The sequence below is a fragment of the Theobroma cacao genome, chromosome 9 (genome assembly GCF_000208745.1).
Source record: "Theobroma cacao cultivar B97-61/B2 chromosome 9, Criollo_cocoa_genome_V2, whole genome shotgun sequence".
NCBI classification, from domain to species: domain Eukaryota; kingdom Viridiplantae; phylum Streptophyta; class Magnoliopsida; order Malvales; family Malvaceae; genus Theobroma; species Theobroma cacao.
Genome location: NC_030858.1, coordinates 28,397,594 through 28,407,637, shown reverse-complemented (window position 1 = coordinate 28,407,637; position 10,044 = coordinate 28,397,594). Strand labels below are relative to the sequence as shown.

Sequence of the window (10,044 nt, the reverse complement as noted above, 5' to 3'; positions counted from 1 at the left end):
GTCTTTGGTAGAACTCCCATGCCTTGTTGCCATGACTGATAAATATTTTTATGAATAGGTTAAGGTGATGGAAAAGTCTCATAGCAGACTTGTTCTAGAGTTATGGATCATCAATGGACCAATAACATTTCTTTTAGTCTTATAAGCAAAATTGTTTATCTCTTCATCTTCCTTCTTAAAATTTTAATGCTCTTTAAGTGAATCTTGTCCCTTTAACTCGCAAATTTATTTCATTTGACTACCATGGTCTCAATCACTAACCCTTTTAGTGAAAGTCATCAAGATATTAAGTTCAGACCTAGATTCTTTTCCTTTATGCTCAGGGGTTATTGGATGACTTTCAATGATGAATGCATGTGTCTCATGACATCTCAAAATATTCTAGACAATTAGGGCAACATTATTAATCATTACTCTCACCTTGTTTCTCATACTTGATTAAAGCCACATAAGAAGTTTTGAGACCCTTGGAAAGTGCCTTGTGTTAGAAAAATTTATTATAAAAAATGAGGATGTTGATTCTAGACATTCAAATTCTTTTTTTTATCTCATTGATTTCCTTGCAATACAGATTATCACTTGTTTTTTGTTATCCAAAATTTCTTTAGATCCTTTTGTTAGCAAACAAAAATAAAAATTCTCCAAAAATTTAGAATAAAAATTTATTAGCTTCACTCTTGAAACTTATTTAATCGATTTTCCTTTTATATCCTTCAAAAGCATTTTTTAACTTCTCATTTTCATTTCCTGCACTGTTGAGGTTCATCTCACATATTCTAAAATCCATTTTTCAATTTTTGATTTTCTCATTCTAACTCAAGTTTTGCATTCTTTAAAAATTCTTTTTCAACATTAAGATTTGAAATATTTTCTTATTTTCCAAATTTATTTTCTCATATTTTTGAACTAATTCATCAAAAACCTCCTCAAATTCTTTGAAAGTATATTTAAACATACCATATGATAGATATTCTACCTTCCTTTCCAGATTTTGGAATGACGAGCTTTCTTCGTTACTTTGTTATGAGAATTGAATCTTACTTTTTAACTCATCATTGTTGATTGGTCTATTATTTCTTCCAACTTTACTTCTCCAGATATTTCTTTTAGTCTTTCCCACACTTTTTTTACACTATTGCATGAAAAGATTTTGCTGTATTCTTTGGTTCAAAGTGTAGAAAAGAGGAAGTGCATGGCTTTGGCATTAAGTTCCAGCATGTCTAAGTGACTTGCATACCGTTCATCTAATTCTCTGGTTAACTCGCATGAGCCATCTTTAATTATTCTCTAAACTTTATAATCACCCACTTGGATAAACTATTTTATATGGTCTTTCCAATGATGATAGTTTTTGCCCTTAAACTTTGGACATTCTACAGTTGATTTTTCTCTATGTCCATTGAGATGATTTCTCTTACTTCTTCACTTTTTCCATAGTGATCATTTTCAGAAACAAGATTGTTGCATTTTCCTTCCTCATTCATAGTTTCTTCTTTGATGATTATTGTGTGACTCAAACATTCAAGGCTAAATACACAAATAAGCCCCTGAACTAAGTTAAAAAAAAATCAATTCAGCTCCTATCCTTTTATTACTTTCAAATAAGCCCCTGAACTTCTATTTTGAGTCAAATAAGCCCCTCTCCCTAACCATTGACTAACTTCCATTAGTCAACGATACATGTGGTACTTTTATACCATGTTATCTGCCACGTGGCAAATGATGTGGCATTAAATATTATTGATTAGGATTTGTGTGCTTACTTTTTTACCCATTTACTTGATCCTAATCAACAATATTAAATGCCACATCATCTGCCACGTGGTAGATGACATGGTATAAAAGTGCCACATGTACAGTTGACTAATAGAAGTTAGTCAACTATTAGGGAAAGGGGCTTATTTGACTCGAAAGAAAAGTTCAGGGGCTTATTTGAACGTAATAAAAGAATAGGAGCTGAATTGATTTTTTTGACATAGTTTAGGAGCTTATTTGGGTATTTAGCCAACATTCAATATCAAGATATTGTGAGTTATCCATTTGCATCTAAGAATCCAAAATTGTCATCTAAGGGATCAACAACTGCCATATAACAGAGGTTGTTTGTCTCTTTTCCCTTTTCATTTTGAGAGTCGTCACTATCATTCCAAGTTGTAACCATGGCTTTTTGCTAGAGCACTTTGCATGATTCTTCTCAACATTTGGACAGTCATAACTGATATGACCAGATTTCTTACAATCATAGCAAATGACCTGATCCTGATCATCCTTTAAAATGTTTCTTTTCAGATTTCTTCTTGGTTCTTCCCTCCTAAAAAAATTTTTGCCTTCTTGTTTGTTTCTCAAAAATCTATTGAACCTTTTGGTCAACAATGCTAACTTTTCATCATCCCCGTTTTCATCATCACATTCAAGATTCTTTTCATTTTCTTCTCCAGCTGCCTTGAGAGCAATGCTTTTTCTCTTTGCTTTTCCTCTAATTACCTTATCTTTTTCTTTCTCATGCTTAAGGGCCATTTCATAAGTAAGCAAATAACCTAGGAACTCATCAAGCTTGAGTACCTTTAAGTCTTTTGCTTTTTTAATGGTAGTGTCCTTAAGTCTCCATGATTTAGGTAGATAGTGAAGGATTTTCTTCACCAATTATGCATTTGAGAACTCTTTTCCTAAAGCCTTATGTTCTTCTATGATTTTGGTGAATCTTTCAAACATTTCTTTCATAGATCCCTCTTCTTTCATCTTGAAAAGCTCATAGTCAAGTATTAACATACTAAATTTTTATTCCTTTACTTGATTGGTTCCCTCATAACAATTTTCTAATGTATTCCAAATTTCTTTTGTTGTAGAGCACATAGCTACTCTATTAAATATATCTTCACCAAGAACACATAGAATAGTTGTTACAGTTTTGTAATTCAATTGTATCAACTTTTTATCTTTATCATCCTATTCAGCTCTTGTTTTAAAATGTTTTACACTTTCCACGGTTTTTGTAGAAAGATGAGATCCATCACCAATAATATCCGAAAGATCTAAATCAATAGATTGTATAAAATTTTCAAACCTCATTTTTCAGAAAGGGTTGTTCTTCCCTTTGAACAAATGAGGCCGAATCATAGATTGTCCTTCACCAATAAAGCTTAAGGATGCCATGGTTGTTACTTTAAGCTCTTTTGTTCAGGATCTCTCAAAGGTGGTTAAACCCACAAAGAATTTGAGAATTTACTATGATACCAATTGTTAGAAAAGATAAGCTTAGAGTAAAACTACCCAGGGGGTGAATTGGTTGTTAAGTAAAAATTCCCTCTTTTTCAAAAATCAGTTCAATTGTGAGAGAATAACACAATAAAACAGAACAAACAGTAGCAAATTAAGAAAGGACTGTTGGGATTCGACCTCATGCTCAAACTTGAAAACAATCAATAACGCAACAGTAAAACAAACTAGTATTTAATAAAAGAAATAGTTGAATCCTACAGGATCAATGTTTGTATTTTTCATGTAACTTTCAAATTAGTTATGAACACTCATAAGTTTAAGAGTTACATACCTTACTTTAAATATCATAATCAAAAGCCAATTAAACTCAAAAGGCTTGTGATAGAAGAAAAACCCAAACAAAGAATGAGATGGTCTAAAATCCTACAACTTAAATATTTGCTTCTTCACCTTTAGAATTTGTCAAATATTCAGCCACCCAAGTGTTTGGCCTCAACAGTAATCCACATAGTGACCGAATAAAACCTTCTCAAAGGTAAGATTTTTACTTGTGCTAACAAGTTTTGTTTCTAAAACAAAAAGACCAAAAATTCTTGCCGAATCTTATTTTTTTTTTAGACAAAGAAAACTATTTTTTTTCTTATTTTAAAAAACGGCTTAAAAGTGGCCGGAGGCTTAGAGTTTGAGTTTACTAATATAATATATTTATTTAGCCAAACTAAGTTGTAATCCTAGATACAACAGTTGTATTTTAATTTAATTAAATCTCTTTGAGCATAATTAATTTCTCACTTTATTTTGGTCTTTTTCAATTAAGTCCAACTTAATTAATTGTCCTTATTTAATCCTAATTATGTCACTTAATATGTGTGACCCATTAGACTTCTAACATGTTGGCAATAAATCCTAATCAAATATCAATTTGATAATTGATTTATATTTATAGATCATGAGTGGCATCTAGCAATACATCATGACCACCCAAATGTTAGAGAGTCAATTAAAGAATTTGACAAAGCCCTTCAGTGATAAGCTTCTCAGTGCAATATGGCATTTTCATTAAATATCTCGGATATGTCATAAAGCATGGCTCAGTATCTATTTATAACATTCCATATTAGTTCTCATAATTCATGACTAACCTTATGAATTTAGAAAACTAACTTTCCTCAAATTAATCAAGAACTGAGAACAAGTGAGATACATCCCCTCATATCACTACGGGTGATGAATCCTCTCATGACAACTCATTCACCTTTGCATGCTTCATGGCATACACAAAAACACCTTGTTTAGGCATCTGGTCGCCTCCAAACCTGTGGGGTGAAATCAAAGTATGTCCTTCCCCATACAAGATGACTTGATGTCTCAAGTCCAAGGACTAGTTGTATGACTATCACATGAGAACATATTCCATAGACACTTAAGTGAAATACCAAATGGAGTTTCTCATAAAGGGTCATGTTCAGTGAACTTGTTCTTTAACAAGCACTTACATGTTATCCTCAAGTATCCCATATACTTCAATCTATGAGATCAATTGCTTACTCCTCAAGTAAAGAGGCTTAACATGTACCAATCTTTATGTCAAACTCTGCTTTGTAAAATAATTATAATGTCATTCACATGCTCGATAGAATGTTTGTATATTTAGGAAGTTCGAGAAATAGTTAAAAGATGATATTGCCCCTAATGGTACTATTGAGTCGATTAAGCCTCGAACTAGTTCAAATAGAAATTTTAAGGTGAAATTAAGAGTTTCACAGTTCAGGGATGACTCAAAATGGTAATTCGGAGTTTGAGGATCAATTCGGAGTCAAATTAAAATTTTCACTATCTAGGGGCAAAATTGTAATTTTTCCACCCACGGACAAATTTTGAGATTTTAAGAGAATTAAGATCACATTTGACAAATTGGAGAATGGTATGAGTATAAGGCATGAAAAATATGTCTATGGGCAATTTTTCAGTTTTTGAGGTAAAAACGTAATTTTTCACTTTACGGGGGTAAAAGTGTAATTTTTAAAAATTTACTCCACCAAAACTTTAGAAAAGTCTAGAAATTTCATGGGAGACATGGATAAGTGAAGAGGATTGAGTGGTAGAAAAAGAAAGTCAAAAAAATGGCTAGAAAAAATAAAATAATAAAATATTCAAAAGGTAAATAAAATAATAATATTTTATTAAGCCTATTAAAAGGCTTGAAAATTCCAGAATTCTTCATTGAGAGGGTCAGCCAAAACCAGCAGGAGAGAGAGAGAAATAAGAACAAACCCTAGAGTGAGAAAATTCAAAGAAAAAGTGTTATTTTTCAAGGAATCAAGTGTTTAAAGGTATGATTTTTCAAGCTTAGCTTAAGATTTATCATTTCCATGCACTTCTCCTTATTTTCCATGGTTAAATTATGTGTTTTGATGATGGATTCAAATCTGATCATATGGGTTTAGAGAGAGAAAGTTGTTAGATTAATTTGATTTTGAACTATGTTAGTGTTTAGTGTTAGTTTAGCATGTTTATGAGTAAAACAACAAGAAAAATATTCATTTTCTCCATGAATTTCTCTAGGCCGAATCTAGCCAATGGTGTGTGAGGATGAGGTTGACTTTATTTTAAGAGAATTAGATGGAAAAATGATGAATTATGAGGTTGGAAATTAAATGGGAATTTTTGGTGCAAAAAAATTGAAATTTTTACCCACTAGGGGTAAAAGCGTAATTTGTGATCCGAACTGATAAATTGGACCACATTCACAGTCATTGAGGTATTGTGGATATAATTGGATAATTGAAATTGAAATGGATGGAATTGGAGTTGAATTGGAGATTTTAGAAATTTACACCGTGTATAGGCGAGTTAGGTCGGACACTGTGATTAAGCGATTGTCCAAACATTTCACACCCTATCTAGTGCATACGCATGGATAAGAGCCTGAAATAATATATGTTGATTTGACACAAATTATTGAATTTTTTGTGTCATGTATTGTGGATAGGTGGTGAGCTATCTGATACGGGTAAAAGACTACACCCGAGGATCGAGAATAGGAGTATATGTACTCCTATTACAGTGAGTAAACTTACTATCGTCTTAATTATCTAGAGTAGATTTATTTAATTGTGTGATTTTATGGAAAAATGGTTTAATTGGAAAATTATTGTGTTTTATGGGAAAATGAGATTTTATAAAATAATTTTATAAAATTTTTGAAAATTTAATAATGATTTCAAAAATAGAGTAATTGGAGACCTATACTATGATTGTGTTGTTTATCCATGATTTTACATTAAATGGCTTATGATAAATGTGGGTATGACTGGTTATTTTTATGATTTAAAGAATATGTGAACTGCTTTGATTTGCCTTGAATGTGTTAAGTGAGCCATGTCATACTATTGTGATTTTATTGGTTGGTGGATTATAAAGTGGGCACTGCAGTGACGGGGGTTCCGTGGGCCAGCCTAATTAGAGGGGCACGGTTCCCAATTATTGAGCTTACCTCGATTGGAGAGGCGCGTAGGATAACTCCCGAGGTAGGATTTGAGTACACTTCACGCTGGCCACCACGTGAAACTGGGACTCAGCCAACGCCGAGGAACGGCTGTGTTGTCAGAGGTGAAATGTGTTTGTGTGTGTGACAATAAACAGCCTTGGCGGTCTCGGTAAGATGCCTTCGCGGGGTATCCCCGAGAATGGATTTTTGGCAAGGGCCAAGTTTTTGAAAAGTACATAAGCCATGTTGAGTAATTGGATGAAATCCAATTATTTATATGGGTTGGGATGAATTATTTTAATTGTCTCCTATTACTCGGCTTTAGATTATTTTGATGATGTCTGTCTACTCACTGGGATTTTATAATCTCACCCCTTCTTCCTATACATTTTTCAGGCTCAGAATAGGCAGTAGACTGTCAATTGCATCGAGAAGTAAATTTCGGAGTTGCATCCTAGAAAGCAAGGTTATAGACTTAAACCTTCTCAGTTATTTGGGGGCTCACGTGTCATTGTAATTTAAATTGCATACTCTAGTTTTCTATATTATAGTATGTATAAATTTATTTTATTTTTATGTGCAGAAAATTAATTTTTTTATGTTTCAAAAATATACATATATATATATATTGTTTTACATTAAAATAGATTATTTTAATTAATATTTTTAGTTTATTTTATTATTCAAAAAAAAAAGAAAAAGAAAAAAAGAGAGAGGAATGGAAAAACTAGTACAAAAGCCTTGCGAGGTCTCGAAAGGCATTCGGGGGAAGAATGTCTGTTGAGGCTTCGCGGCGGTTGTCACGGGCTCGATGGGAGTTCCGGGTCGTGACAATTCGATTGGTATCAGAGCTTTTGGTTAACAAAGCATGGTTTTAAAGTTTTTGATTTTTATAGTTATTTTAAGAATTCACACTGACACTGCGTGGCCCCGGGTTGAGTTAAACTAGGTTAAGTTAAGTTGGGTTAGGTAGAGTTGCATGTATGTAGAGTTTGAGATTACTTAAACTTGCCTCGTTTCCTTTTTAGATTACCATGCCTCCTCGACGTGAGCGCCCACTCCCTACTAGATCAGCTAGGAGGGGCAGAGGTCGTCTTAGGCAGGGTCAGCCAGACCTTAGAGGAGAGGAATCGACTGTGTCTCCTTTTCGAGCAACACTTGCTGCTGAACCGGTAGAGATTCCTCCGCCACCTACTGGCATTCCTGCCGTGTCTTCTGAGGTAATCCAGGCAATGGCAGCCTTCTTTACCGCAATGGCTGGTCAAGCTCAGACTAGTCAGGTCCCACCTGTAGTGCCACCAGTTACTCCTTCAGTTCCATTGGCACATGATGTCTCTATTTCTAAAAAGCTGAAGGAGGCTAGACAACTGGGTTGCGTGTCCTTTGTGGGTGAGTTGGACGCCACCGCAGCTAAGGATTGGATTAATCAGGTTTCAGAGACACTCTCTGATATGAGATTGGAGGATGAGATGAAGCTGATAGTGGCTACGAGGTTATTGGAGAAGAGAGCCCGTACATGGTGGAATTCGGTGAAGTCCCGTTCCACTATTCTCCTAACTTGGTCAGACTTTCTGAGGGAATTTGATAGTCAATATTATACCCATTTCCATCAAAAAGAGAAGAAGAGAGAATTTTTGAGTCTGAAGCAGGGGAATTTAACTGTAGAAGAGTATGAGACTCAATTTAACGAGCTGTTGTCTTATGTGCCTGATTTAGTGAGGACTGAACAGGATCAGGCCGATTATTTCGAGGAAGGGCTCCGCAATGAGATAAGAGAGCGAATGACTGTGACAGGTAGGGAGCCCCATAAAGAGGTAGTACAAATGGCCTTAAGGGCTGAGAAGCTCGCAAATGAAAATAGGAGAATGCGAGCTGAGTTGGCAAAAAGGAAAAATCCGAATATGTCCTCCAGTCAGCCACTAAAGAGGAGCAAAGGCTCATTTGTTTCAGGGAGTGCTCCTTCTGTTTCGGTAACATCCTCTCGACCATCATTTTCACAAATGCAGCAGAGGCCTCCGAGATTCAGCGGATCTGCAGTGACTACTTCTGAAAAAAGTTTCGGAGGTTTTGATAGATGTAGAGAATGTGGAAGATTTCATGGCGGGGTGTGTTGGGGGCCTTTGCGATGTTTTCATTGTGGCCAGACGGGTCACTTTAGAACTAATTGTCCACAGTTAGGACAGGCCACTGTAGCTGCTCTATCTTCATCAACTCGTACGGACTTGCAGATGAGAGATTCCTCTGGAGCACAACCGAGACAGGGAGTAGCTATTCGGCCTGATGTGGAGAGTAACACCCCAGTATACCCACCTTCCAAACCACTGACTCGTGCGTCAACAAAAGTTTTTACGGTAATGGAAGATGAAGCACGAGTCCAACCTAGAGAAAGTGAATGAAAAGTTAGGTGGAAATGTAAGATAATGATAAGAGATGTAAATACTAAGTTCTGAGAGTGTAAATAAAGCTTTTAAGAATAATATAATAAATGAGTTTATGTAGAATATCGCTATGGAATTTTCTTAATGTATTGTGGAAATTGGAGTTCAGAAATGCATAAGACATGAAAGATGAATCTTTGAGGCATTGATGAGAATGAAAGTGCAACCCCACATGTGTAGGGATTAGTAATATGGGTAACTAAAGTGAAGAATGATCCTGAGTGGTTCAAGATTTAAATTTCATGTATGATGAGTGATGTAGGTAGAGCAACGAAAAGAACATCTCAATAGTTAAAGGATTGTGGAAGAATGCTCAAACGAAGGAGATGACATGAGATGTTGAATATTGGATAAAAGCTAATACCCCTATCTTTTCTTGGAGTTTGATAAGTGAAATTTTGGGGACAAATTTTTTTTTTTAAGGGGGGTAGTGTTGTCAAACCCTGCTTTGTAAAATAATTATTACGTCATTTACATGCTCGATAGAATGTTTGTATATTTAGGAAGTTCGAGAAATCGTTAAAAGACGATATTGCCCCTAATGGTACCATTAAGTCGATTAAGCCTCGAACTAGTTCAAATAGGAATTTTAAGGTGAAATTAAGAGTTTCACAGTTCAGGGATGACTCAAAATGGTAATTCGGAGTTCGAGGATCAATTCGGAGTCAAACCGAAATTTTCACTATCTAGGGGCAAAATCGTAATTTTTCCACTCGCGGATAAATTTTGAGATTTTGAGAGAATTTAGATCACATTTGACAAATTGGAGAATGGTATGAGTATAAGGGATGAAAAATATGTCTATGGGCAATTTTTCAGTTTTTGGGGTAAAAATGTAATTTTTCACTTTACGGGGGTAAAAGTGTAATTTTTAAAAATTTGCTCCACCAAAACTTT

The 10,044-nt window shown here is 34.7% G+C and overlaps 1 protein-coding gene and 1 long non-coding RNA gene across 2 annotated transcripts; both read left to right on the top strand.

Moving 5' to 3' along the window:
• Window positions 5,514-7,144, top strand: LOC108663191. Its single transcript, XR_001929202.1, has 3 exons — window positions 5,514-5,552; window positions 6,212-6,285; window positions 7,106-7,144. It is a non-coding gene; the product is annotated as an uncharacterized LOC108663191 (long non-coding RNA).
• LOC108663189 lies at window positions 7,142-9,547 on the top strand. Its single transcript, XM_018126724.1, has 2 exons — window positions 7,142-7,175; window positions 7,738-9,547. Exon 2 carries the CDS (start codon window positions 7,744-7,746, stop codon window positions 9,103-9,105), a length of 1,362 nt encoding a protein of 453 aa, XP_017982213.1. The 5' UTR covers window positions 7,142-7,175; window positions 7,738-7,743; the 3' UTR covers window positions 9,106-9,547.

What these genes read in the sequence shown, in the direction of transcription:
- LOC108663189 (XM_018126724.1), top strand. Translation starts at nt 7,744, where the DNA reads ATGCCTCCTCGACGTGAGCGCCCACTCCCTACTAGATCAGCTAGGAGG.